Source organism: Anser anser (assembly GCF_964211835.1).
Source record: "Anser anser genome assembly, chromosome: 5".
Taxonomy (NCBI): Eukaryota; Metazoa; Chordata; class Aves; order Anseriformes; family Anatidae; genus Anser; species Anser anser.
This window is the reverse complement of record NC_139725.1, coordinates 63,856,200-63,868,314: the sequence shown is the minus strand read 5'-3', so window position 1 is coordinate 63,868,314 and position 12,115 is coordinate 63,856,200. Positions and strand designations below refer to the sequence as shown.

At 57.7% G+C, this 12,115-nt stretch overlaps 1 protein-coding gene across 1 annotated transcript in view; it reads left to right on the top strand.

The window, feature by feature from the left end:
• GPR137C (G protein-coupled receptor 137C) overlaps positions 1 to 11,165 on the top strand; it is a 12,697-nt gene extending 1,532 nt beyond the window's left edge. The window contains exons 2-7 of the mRNA XM_083837653.1: positions 4,755 to 4,798; positions 5,560 to 5,788; positions 7,665 to 7,814; positions 8,358 to 8,480; positions 8,614 to 8,729; positions 9,479 to 11,165. Of these exons, the coding sequence (XP_083693779.1) occupies positions 4,755 to 4,798; positions 5,560 to 5,788; positions 7,665 to 7,814; positions 8,358 to 8,480; positions 8,614 to 8,729; positions 9,479 to 9,650 (834 nt within the window). The 3' untranslated portion in view covers positions 9,651 to 11,165. The remainder of the gene's footprint in view (positions 1 to 4,754; positions 4,799 to 5,559; positions 5,789 to 7,664; positions 7,815 to 8,357; positions 8,481 to 8,613; positions 8,730 to 9,478) is intronic.
• The last annotated feature ends 950 nt before the right edge of the window (positions 11,166 to 12,115 follow it).

The following is a 12,115-nucleotide window of genomic DNA, read 5'->3' as shown; positions in this document are numbered from 1 at the left end:
GTGATACCCCCGAGGCTTGGGGCAGTGGGGTTGTTCAGCTGTGTGGGTGCTTCCCTGCCTGACACAAGCACCTGGAAGCTGGCGTAATCTGCTGGTGTTGGATACGTTGCCCGTCAAGTGCCGGCAGAATAACAAATGCTGCGTAATGTGTATGATATAATGTCTATAATCCATCTTCATGTTGAAGGGAGCTGACCTACCGATTGCTCCAGCTGGTAGGTGTTTGTTTGTCCCTTGGAAGGCAAGCTCAGCAGGGGATCCCGAGCTCTATTGCCCCAAACTGGCTGGATTTCATTTCCCTCGAGGCTACTGGACTTGTCAGCAGATTTACCTCCTCGCAGGCTCGTTAAAAGGCTCCCTTAAAGAAAAGCAAAGTACGTTCAGGCAGGCTCCCTTCCTCCTGTGATGTCCGTTTTGCGGTGGACTCCGGCTGGGTATGCCCTGCTTCTTTCTCCTTGAAGACCTAGAGCCAAGGGAAATCCTGTCTGAGGAAATAAGAGCTCAGAATCCAGAGTGGGAAAGGATGAAGTGACTTGTTGAAATGGGTGTGCGTGCTTAGCCGCAGAGAAGGGCCTGGCGCTTGGCTGCCCCGGGCAGCATGGGCGTCCAGCATGTCGTGGTGTTGGAGCGATCTCACGGTGGTGAAAGCTAGAGCTGGGCTTCGGAGAAAATCCACCTAGGTGGGCCTTTGGTGCTCTTCTGGCTTCCGTTTTAACAAAGGAAACGGTGCTGAGTCGGGATATTTGGCCTCCTTTGCTTGGAGAGCAGGCTGATAAAACTAACCCATCCTCTTAGCTACCGACACATGGCACCTTTCTGCCAGCTGATGCCAGCTTGGACGCGTTCAGTGCTCGTCTTAAAGCACAGGAGGAGCAAGCAGACACTGTCACTAGCTAGGGAAAAGTGGGAAGCTGCTGTGGAACCACAGCCCTCTGTCGGAAGAGGCTCAGGATCTAGAGATCTACTGAAGTGACTTCAAGCTGAAGGCGCTCAGAGGGCCTGGCGGTTCCCAGCTCTCTCAGGCCAGCTGGCAGCGACCTGTAGAGGAGCGCTGGGCTGTCCCTGCCCTGGGGCTGCTGTGCTTGTCTGAAATGCCCTCAGATAAAAGCCGAGGCTGCTTTTGTGCCGAAGGCACGGCTGATTGTCTCTGCACACAGTGCCGCCTTTGTGGAGATGCTGGAGAAATGGCATCTGTCTTAAGCGGGGAGGGAGAACGCGGCCTGTGCTGTGTTGTTTGCGCTGATCTCGCTTGATTTATGGAGCTCCTCGGGCCGCGTACGAGCTGGGGATGACACGGTGTCGGCTGGGGGAAGAGCCTCGGGAAACAACAAACACCCCTGGAGAGCTCGCGTGAGGTTGCGCTGTTCCAGGACCGAAATTCAAACTGATGGAGCTGCCTCGTGCTCCTGTCTGCGGGGAGGAGGCTGTCCTGTTCAAGTTCCTCTTGTTGCAGGCTCGTTTCCACCTGGAGCATCGGGAGCTCCATCCTGGAGCATCCACCTCTTGCTTGGAAGAGTCTCTCTCCGCTTCGGCTTGTCACAGTGAGCTTCCCCACAGGAAACCTGGAGATCAGGGTCGATCGGAATTCCTCGGCTCCCCTCCCAGTCCTGCCCCGAGCAGGCAGAAGGATGCCCGGGACGCCCCAGCCCTGCTTGGAAGAGCTCCTCAGCCACCAGCCAGGCGTCTGCTCGAGTAACACCGCCTTTCCCAAGAGCCTGCCAGCTGCTGCTTCCCCCGGCTCGCCGTCAGGAGATGGTACCTGTAAACGCAGCCCCAACAACCTCATCCCGACCCTTTCCAAGCCCTCCTTGGCATCCCTGTCCAGCCTGGGAGTCGGCAGCGGTGAGCGAGGGCTCCTGCTCGGGGCTGCTCCGTAACCCTTAACCTGTCTGGGTTTCTCGGGGCGCTCCGTCGGGCGGGGTGACATCAGCCTCTTTCATCCTGGCTCGCTCGAATTGCGCTGGAGCGGACGCGCGTGGGGAGAGCTTCCAGCCTGGGAGCCGTTCGTCCTCGCTGCCCTGCGCCCGAGGGTGCTGCCTTCCCAGAGGGAAAACTGGGGGAGCCCCCACTCTTCCCCTCCCCTCGTCCTGCAGACCCCGGGTACGTGACTCCTGCCTGAGGGGGGGCAGCTGCTGAGGGGTGACAGCCTCAAAATGCCCTGTCCCGCAGCTGATCCCTGCGCTCAGGGTGAGCAGGCGGCCACGGCAGCAGCCGGGAGGTGACCCCCGGTGCTGCTCGGGAGACCGATTCCGTCAGGAAGCGGCAGGTTTCTGCCCCTGCCGGCTCTGCTGCGGGCGGATGCACCGCGATCCTGCAGAGGAGCGGCTGCAGGGCCGCGGTCCCTGCTCGCGCGGGTGCCGACGCCGGTCCTTAGGGCCGCTCGTGGGATGCGGGGTCTTCCACCCGCCAGCTCCTAGCGGCTGGGACATCTCCGTCGCTCCTCCCAAGGATAAGATTTTGACGCTTCGGGCGCGTAACCGCCGCGAGTTCGCTTTGTGGCCTCGGTGGCGTGAGGAAGGAGCTCGCTGCTGTGAAACGTCTGCTCAGGAAGGAAAGCCTCTGGCCGTACGGGGCCCCCGGCTCTGTAGCTCTTCTCAGTTTTGCTTTCCTCCCAGACCTGCAGCCGACGTGAGATGCTGACGGGACGCGTCCCCCACCCCAGAAGATGCCTGAGGCTCGAACTGTTACACGAGGCTGGCTGAGGAGTGCCTGTCCTCAGCCCTGCTGCTCTTGGGCTAGCGGAGACCTCCGTTTGCTGGTTTTGGCAGGCAACTGCAGGCTTCTTTGCTGGCCGCCCAGCTGGGCTGAAGTAACCCCTCACCGTGTGGGGGCTGCTGCAGGGTGTGATGCACTTCTGGAGGGCAGGGGCCTGGATTTCCTGCTCCTGCGAAGAATGGGGCAGCTCCTGAGCCGTCTCCCTCATGCCGAGCCCTCTCCGCCAGCTCTCCTCGGGCGCTGAGCGCCCTGCAGCGTTGCCTCGAGGATGGGAGCGCAGAGGTGAGCGGTGCTGTACCGCCTCCTGACCCAGCCCCGTGGGGAAGCGGGGAGCTATGTCACCGGACGAGCCGTGCCTTAATAACCGTGAAAACGCTAAACCAGGTGGTGTCCGCTCCCTGCCTGAAGGTCCGGGACTGAAGAGCTGGGGGCTAAGAAAAGTGTGGATTATCTTGTGCTTCTGCCTGGTGCAGGCCAGGAGAAAAGGGTAGAGGGCTTCAGGGACTGCTTGGAGTGCTTGGCACAGGGTTTGAAGCTGTCCGGTTCCTGCAGGAAGGATTTCAGATGCTGAAGACTACAATAGTGGAACAGCCAACCCTCAAATCCTGAGGCGTTGCTGGAAACCCCGCTGGCAGGAGCCTGACTTCTGAAGCTTAGCGGTGCTGAAATCCCAGCGGGAGGAACAGCTGAGCAGGGGTGCCTTGTGAGAGACGGGTGGGTGAGCCTCCTCTGCAGCCGCAGCCGGGAAGGTGGCAGGGAGGGCTCCGTGCAGGAGGATTCCTTGCAGAAGAAGTGGAACCGAACCTCCATGACTGTGCGCAGCGATCGGATTTGTGCTGACCCCACGAGTGCGCGTCCGCTGGATCTGCCCGGCCAGCTCCGTCTTCCCAAGTTCCTTCGGGATCCCTGTCCTTCGGGATCCCTGTCCTCAGGCCACGAGCTCTGGGGCTGAATGTGACCCTCAGCTCCGGCGTCCTTCCCGCAGGGGCTGCAGCAGCACCTGCGCTTTTTTGCAGCCCAACAACCAGCTCCTGCCGTGGCTGTGCTGAGCTGGCCTGTGACAAGCGAGCTCCGTGTTGCCTGTCCCGCTGCAGCAGGGCCTCGGTGCTCGTCTGACCTGTGACTTGGGAGCGTGCCTCCCTTCCCAATCTGTCCCCGCTTCCTTATCCTGCAGTCCTGCCCCGTAGGATTCGGCAGGAGCCCCTCTCCAACCCAAAAGGACGTGGAAACTTGCCTGTTGTGGGGCTGCCTGCGTGTGAGCTCTCCTTCGGCTGATTCAACCCAAACTGAGGTTGCAGGGCCGGGCTCGGTGCCCTGCGGGTCACTGAGAGGCCCGCGAGCCGTTGCGTTGAAGCAGCAGCTGGTCCTGTGCAACCCACAGCTCCAGCCTGCTGGTCCCCGGGGAACGATGGCAGCGCGGATTCCCTTTTGGGCAGAGTGCGTGGTGCTCTGAGTGAGCTAGGTGACGGTGATCTGCGGACTAACACGCTCGCCCGTTGGGTGTGCCACCCCTCGGGCAGCTGGGCCTTCCACCTCTTCCTCCCTCTGAGTTACTTCTCAGGTGTGTGTGGCCTACAGACACCTGAAGGGTGGAGGAACCGAGAACTCTGCGCCTTTCTTACAGCCTGCAGGTCCGTAATCCGGTGCCACCGGGCGCGTTTAGATCAGTTATTTGCCTTGCTGAAGGTTCCTCTTGCTGAGGAGGCCTTCTCTAACAGGGAAATCGAGCGTGACTGAGCTCCTAAAATATATAAAATATTCCTCTGAGTCCTTACGTGACAAGGTCTTTAACACCACGCCTAGGGGATGCTTAATGTCCTTGCCCATCAGACACCTGCATTCGGGCCTGGCTCCTGCAGGAAACGCCGCACCAATCTCTTCTGTGAGTGGGTGCAGAGCAAGACTTTGTGCTAGTAGGTGATGTAGTCCTTCAAGATACCCAGCTGGATGCTGGCTCTCCTGTTGCATCCATCTTTACGAAGCTTAAAGGAGAACTGCGGGTCATGTTCAGTAACGCTGTGCAATTTTTTCCCCCCTAGGTCATATTCAAAGTGAAATGTGCAGCTGAATTCAACAAGTACAAGTAAGTGGTGCTTCTCTAACGTAACCTTCAGAGGCTGCTTAAGGTGAATTAAAGCTTAATAAAGTGAATAAAGAATGAATAAAGACCCCAAAAACTGAACAGAGCTAATGCCGTACCTAGCTGTGCTCTGACAGAGGGTCAGAGTTGCTCCTTGGAGCAGGAATGGGAGCTCTGAGGGTACCAAGGAAGCTGAAACATGTGCTGCGTGCCTCCGTGTGCCATCAGCACCCCAGTACAGGTGCTGATAGGAAGCCAGAGGAGCTCTCAAGGTCCTTTTGAGCTGTCCCACCTCCAAGAGATGTGTGAGCTTGAGCAAAAGGTGGCACGCCGTTGTGGGCACACCTTTGGGCAGCCCAGGTGCTGCCTGGCTGATTTCCAGGGCAACCCACGGTGGAAAACACAGGCCCCAGTGGCTTTCAGCAAAGAAGCCGCAGTGGCTGTGCTGACTCAGAATGTACAGGCTGAAGTTAACGCAGAGCTCGAGCAACGCTTAAAATCTGCAGGATAAGAGCCCGCCTGTCGGAAGGCGAGTCTTGTAACTTGTGACCACTTACACAGCTCGTGCCGTAGGAGAGCAGCGCAGACAAATGCTCTGCAGTCTTGGGCCGTCAGTACAACCGCTGAAACTTCCTGGAATGCCCAAATTTCACAGCGTGCCTCGTGTTCTGCTTGCTGGGAGGCCCTCCCTGCTGATGAGGCTGGAGGATTGTGACGTATGACTCCAGAACCGTTTGACTTACCTCTGTTTTTCCTCTCTCCAGGGTCCTCTTGTACCTGGGCTCCGTACTTACCAGCCTCCTCTTCCTCGTTGTGAACCTGACTTGTGCAATGCTGATCCACGGGGAGGTCCCGCAGGAGCAGCTGAGGTGGACGGTCCTCGCCCGTGCCCTGGTCAACGACAGCCTCTTCATCCTCTGTGCAATCTCACTGGCTTGCTGCATGTGCAAACTGGGAAAGATGTCTTCAGCCAACGTCTACCTCGAGTCCAAGGTGGGTAAACGCCTCGTGAACCGCGCTGGGGCTGCGACCGTCGGCTGGGTTCCCAACTGGGTATGCGTAGAGATGCGGTGCTTAAAGCGATGCCGGCCTGGTGGCAGCCGAGCTACTCTCAAATATTCCTTCAAATGTTCCTTCCCATGTGAAGGTGGCAGCTCTTGGACTCCTCTCTCCAGAAGTGCGTGCTCCTGCGACGGGGATGATGCGTCCTGCATGCTTTGGGGGAACACATCCGCGGTTTTCCTGGCACAACAGGAGGCTTAGGAGCTGCTTATGCTTTTCAGTTTTAGAGGTTTAACTTTGGAACTGAATTTTTAGTTTAATTTTGGAATTTTACATTTGGAAGAGAGGGTTCTCTAAGAAGTAAGAGATGTAGCTTCTGCAGTATATTGCCGCTAAGCCCAGTGAAGTCTGTAAAGTCTCCAGAATAGCTCTGACGTGCGTAACGCAGCTCTGCAGAGGGGATCTGCGAGCAGTCCAGCGTTAGCTGCCTGGCTTGTTTAAGCCGGAGGCAGTGCTCACCTGTCCTGGTTGAGGTGAGCATCTTGGATGGGAGGAGAAGCTTCTGTAGGCCCTGTCCCGAGGCGGGAGGGGACAGGTGATGTTCTGAACACGTCTAACTCTTCTCCAGCAGATGAAGCGGGTGAACCACCAGCAGCCTCACCCGAGTGGGGCAGCAGGCTGCATTTAAGCGTGCACCTGAGAGCTGCGCCCCCCTTCCTCTGAAAAGCCCTCGCTCCTGTCAAAGGCAGTGATTTCACCTAGCCTGGTGAGAAGGGCAGGCAGCAGTCTCTCGATCGGCCTGGAAGCATCCGCAGGGAGAGCTGTAGGATCAGGGAGCAGTCAGGTGCAGAGGCAGGCAGCTCAGCTGCCTGGCTCAGGTATTTTTGAACCGCCGCCTTCCCAGCGGTGCAGCGTCTCACCTCACGTGCTCTGAGTGTCCTTCCAGGTGTCAGGAGGACTCCTGAGAGACCTTCTTCCCCGTGTGTCCTCAGTCAGGTGAACCTGGGGGGTTAAAGCACTGCCGTGCCTTCCTCCGGAAGGAGGCTAACCGGGGCGTGGGGCTTGTGAAGGCTGTTGGATGCTTTCCTCAGGAACAGGAGCGAGGTGACAAGCCTTCTTGCAGCAGGCAATGCTGCAGAGATCTAGATGAAGAGAACCGCCTTGCATTGGCCGGAGGCGTCTCCTTTCTCCTTAGGTCATCTGCAGGACCCCTCAAAGCGCCTACAGTCCACTGCCCAGCATCCAGGAGCTGTGGCTGCAGCCGTAACTAAGCTGACAACCTGCCCAAATCCTTGCTCAGGCCAGGTATCCAGCTCTAACTGGCTCTGGGCATTAATTAACTCATTAAGCTCTTCATCAAGGAACTTGTCTGTAAAAACACTTTCAGCCCAAATATCTGGGCTGCTTTTCCAGACGAAGGTTATATTCAGCGTGAGGGGCGCTGTGCTGCTGCAGAGCGAGCCAGGTGGGCGCTCCTGCTGCAGTCCGGGCCTGCTCAGAATGCAAAAGCAGCCAGATTTTCGTAGCGGCTGTTGGCTGGTCTTCCGGAGGAAGGCAGCGGGTGGGAGGCCACCTCTGGACCACCGGTTTGGAGCTGACAAACAACCCGGCAGGTCCCTGCCTATCGATAAAATCCTGAGGATGTTCCTGTGCCTTGAGCCTTTCCAGCTCCGAGGCCGCATGGCTCTGCTACTCCAGCGAACTCATCACACGAGGAAGCTCTTAACCAGCTCTGAATATTTTAGCAACAGCGTACGAATGTTCTAGGTCATTCTTGCCTGCGCAGCTTCTCGTGTATTTAAATGGGGGTGAAATCCAAGCTCTGTAGGAAGGTCTGCGTTAAAACCGCTTTTCCTTCCTGTTCCAGGGAACGTCTGTCTGCCAAGCTATTCTTGTGGGATCTGTGGTTGCTCTTCTGTATTCCTCAAGGGCTTGCTATAACCTGGTAGCTGTGGCCATATCTCCAGACAGCGTTCCTGGTCCGTTTAATTATGGCTGGGACAACCTTTCTGATAAGGTAAGTTTGTCTGTTACCCCCTGGGTCCAGAGCTAGGAGCAAAGTGAAAGGGCTCCCATGGGGGGCGTGTAGAGGAGAAGGGTGTTACCTGGGGGGGTCTGTTTCTCCGAATCTCCAGAGAAGCTGGATTTCTGCGTTCAGAAGCCCTGCTTGTCCTCTCCACTAGGGCAAGCCTGAATCTTCCTCAATCTCCCTAGTTCAGGAGGGATTCTGTTGCCCTCATCAATTTCAGCCTAACTCTTCTTTCGGGGGAGAGGAGGAACAAGTCGAGCAGAGCAGAAGAGCGATGTTTAATAAGGCATGGCTGTGCAGGGGAGAGTCACTGGGGGCTGGGCGAGCTAGCAGTGCCCTGGAGCACCCTGTAGAGAACGCTCTCTCCCTTGAGATGGCAGCGGTTGAGTAAGGGTCATAGCTTTTGGTTTAGGGACTCCTGCCTTCGTCAGGATCTCACCGCATTTGCAGTTATCCTGAGTTGTGCCCAGCTCTGGGAGCTGTGTAGCTCTGATGGCTAGGAATCGAGAGACCTCTAACTTCTGTCCGCAGGCGCACGCGGAAGCGAGCAGCGAAGAATACGTCGTGTTCGGAGTGGTCCTCTTTCTCTGGGAGCTGGTGCCAACCACCTTCGTGGTGCTGTTCTTCCGGGCGCAGAGGCTGAGCCAGAACTTGGTAGGTCGGGGCAAGCTGCTGTGGCTTGAACGCCTCCTGTCTGGGGGAGGAGCCCGTGGTGCCCGGCGTGTGGGGGCAGACCTCTGGGAAGGCCGTCAGAAATCTCACTCCTGGCCTTTTTTTTCTTTCGCAGACTCCAGCAGGAATGGTCAACAGTCATAGTTACAGCTCCAGAGCCTACTTCTTCGACAATCCGAGGCGCTACGACAGCGATGACGACTTGTCGCGGCTTGGGGCCAGAGAAGGAGGGTAAGCGTTGTGCTGGGCACGTGGGGACAGCTGCTGTCCTGCTGCCTGGTGTGCAAGCAGCAGGACTCCTGGGTGCTACTCTTAAGAAAAATCCTGGCATAAGTGGCAGCTTGGGCAAGGTGAATGGGGCAGAGCCTTCTGACTGAGCTTGGCTTTGTTCCTTTCTGCAGCTCAGAGCTGTTTTTATCAGGTAGAAGGGATTAGAAGTGGGTATCACACTGCTTGCAGGCAGAAATGTGCAGTGGTTGCAGACAGGAGGCCTCATCCAGGAAGGCTGATCTCCCCTCAGCTGGGGGAGAGGGGCTCCTAAATTACCTCCGGAGGAGTTTTTCCTACTGGAAAGTGAGGTGGTGAAGCCCTGGGAGAGATGTGGCCTGTGGGACAAAGCTCTGCAGGAACACCCGGGATGGGGGAGGATGCTCTGATATCCCCAGCAAAATTAAAGGGAAACACCTGGCCTCGCTGCCTGGGGCTCTGAGGTCCTCCTGGCCATTTTTTGTGAGGAACTGCGAGGTTCTGTCTCTCCTTGACCAGTTCTGTAGGGCCTGGTGCTCCTTTTCTTTGCACCCGCTTCCTCAAAGCCAGGTTCCTCGGAGATACCCATCTGCTTGTCCTAACCTCCCCCTTCAGACGCGCACCATGGTCGGTGCTGGGGGCAGAACTCCTCCCTGGGCTGCTTAGCAGTGAAGGCAACACTCAAAATTATCAATCTCTGAGTCCCTGGCTGTTTTTTTTGCTCTCTCCTCCAGCTCGGCCACCCCTCAGTGCTCCGGCTGCTATGGGTCCCTGGCCGGGAACGACAGCTACGCAGCGGGTCCCCAGCTCGGCGGGGCTGCTGCAGACAGTGCCCCCTTGCTCTTCGCTGCCGGCGGCTCGGAGGCGAGCGCCCACCAGAGCTCGTACCCCGCGCCGCAGAACTGAGGAGGCTGCGGGGCCCCTTTTCCTCCCAGAAGTGGCATTCATGTATAGGATCGTAACCTGGTTTTTGTTGTTTTTTTTTCCTCTCCCCCTTCCCCTGAAGCATCTAACTCATTGACACAAACATTCCACTACCTGCTGCAGCCGTGAGCGGGACTGAGCCTGCGGCTGCGGGCAGTAAGCGAGAAGAGAACTGTGACTTTAAGGTACCATGTAGCAAAGCGAAGCTGAACCCTCTGGAAGCTTTTTTTTTTCTTGGTCTGGTCCTCAAGATGTTGGCAGCTAAATGCACCAGAGCTTCCTCACTAGAAAAAGAAACATCAAATGCATATTTGCACTTTTATCTGCACACTTGGAAAGGAACGGATCTCGCTCAGACCGCGCCTGGCCTGAGACTGTTCTAGTTACTCTTTTAATTGCACATCCGTAGCTGGGAGAGGCGCCGTCTTCCTGCAAAGATGTATTCCGTGAAGTACTCTGCATCCTGACTCACGTGGGAGCGTGGAGCTCAGCTAACAGTGTTACGGGCAGGGCCCGGGGCAGCGGGTGTCGAAGCGTGGCCCCTGCGGGGGCTGCTGAGCGTGGTCTCGCTCCGACTGCTGGCCCTGCCTGCACCCGCTTGCTGCTCCGCCCTACTCTAGGGTTGCGGGCTCGAAGCGCACCCACAGCGAAGGCCTGTGACGGTGGGATCGAGTGCTCCTTCTGGTGGTGAGGTGGCCGCGTCGTGACCGACCCCTGGCTTGTGGTGGAGGAAGAAGGCTGGCTTTGGGCTGGAGCTGCTGGTGAGAGGGAGGGGATGAGGTTCTGGGGGAGCTGGGGGCTGGAGTTGGCTCAGCAAAAGGATGTGCAGGCCCGGAGTGTGCGTGTGAAACCAGGGCTGCTCCACCTCTTCCCCCCTCGTGGGGTTCCTCTGCCCCCTCTCTACTCACTGGCATTTAGCAGAGAACCGAGGCTTCTAACCTGAGCAAATGTGAACCAGCAGAGCCCCCAGGGAGGTGCAGGAGGCCTGCTGTTGTGCAGGGAGGGGCAGAAGCTGCAGCAATCTGGTCCCTGGGCTCCTTCCTCTCCTCTCCTGGCTCTGCCCTGGGGTGCCGTGGAGCAGGCTGTGGCCGCAGGGCCTTGGTGTGCTGGGTCAGGCTGGGAGGAGGCTGCTCTCAGCCCCGCTCTGTCCTTCCCTCGGCCTAGAATAGCCAGCTTTGGCCCGGCTTGCAGCTCTGTTGGGCTCCGGGAGGCGAGGCTCCGTGTTTCGGACTGGATGTGAGTCCCGGCGCGTCCCTGAGCCACGTGTGGGATGAGCAAAGTGGCTCTGGACACGTGTTCGGATGGAAGCGCTGGTCTGGGGCTGGCAGCTGCTCTGACCCCCTCGTGAAAACGTGAACTGGAGCTGCCCAGAGCTGCCCCTGCTGCTCAAACACACCCGCCCCTGGGAGACCCTTACAGGGCCAAGGCCTTGCACGCATGGAGCCGCGCGGCGCGGCCTGGCTGGGGCTGTGGGACACCAGCATGGAGCTGGGTGCTGGCAGGGCCCCACGCAGCAGCCTGTGCGAGAAGCCCCAAGCAGCGGGGGCAGCCCTGGCCTCTCCTCGCAGGCCCTGCCCTCGCTGGTGCGGCCTGGTCACCCCCCTGTCACCCTGTGTCACCCCCCTCGCTTGCACCCAGCTCGCTGCCGCTTGTCACCCCGAGCACACCCGGCCCCTTGGCGTGGTCCCTGCGCCGGCCTGGGGGGGGGGGCCTCCGTGCTGACCTGCTCCACTCGTGCTGGCCCAGGAAAGGAGCAACCTCAGCTGGTTTTTGGGGAGGGCTTTGGGATTAGGAGCCGCGGCACAGCCCTCTTGCTGTGGTACTTGAACCAGAGAGCTCCATCCGTGGCTGCTCAACTTATGGCGGAGCTAAGGAAGGCCCCAGCCGCCGCGTGTTGCCCTTCTTCCTTCTCCCATAAGTCACCAAAGACAGCAAACGACGCTAGCGGCCCCTGTTCTTGCTTAAATTCCAAAGCACTAGGAGCACTTTAAGTTTTTTTTTTCTTTGGAGGGAAGGGAGCGTAGTGCAAAAAAAAAAAACAAAAAAAAGAAAGAAATAAAAATTAAAGGGCTACAGGCTCATTGTTCGTATTGCACTGAAGCACACACCACCACCATGATCTTCCTGGCGTTAGGAGCGCAGGTCGGGGCAGTGAGTCGCCTTGCTGATGTACTCGTGAGTGACTGGCAAAAAAGTGTTTTGGTTTTCCTCGTTTGTATGGGTGGCCGTTAATTTCAAAGCTCTGACTGCTCCCCGTGGGGCCGGGCTTGTGTTTTACCGAAGTAATTTATAGCTGAGAAGTACAATGACTTTTTTAATGCGTAGTTGCCTTTCATTAAACTTTTTTTTTTTCTTTCTTTCTTTCTCTCTTCGGTCTGGTTTAACAGTGTGTTGGCTTTGCAGTCAGGCAGCTGCTGGCTGCAACAGGAAGCTGTGGCCAATGAATG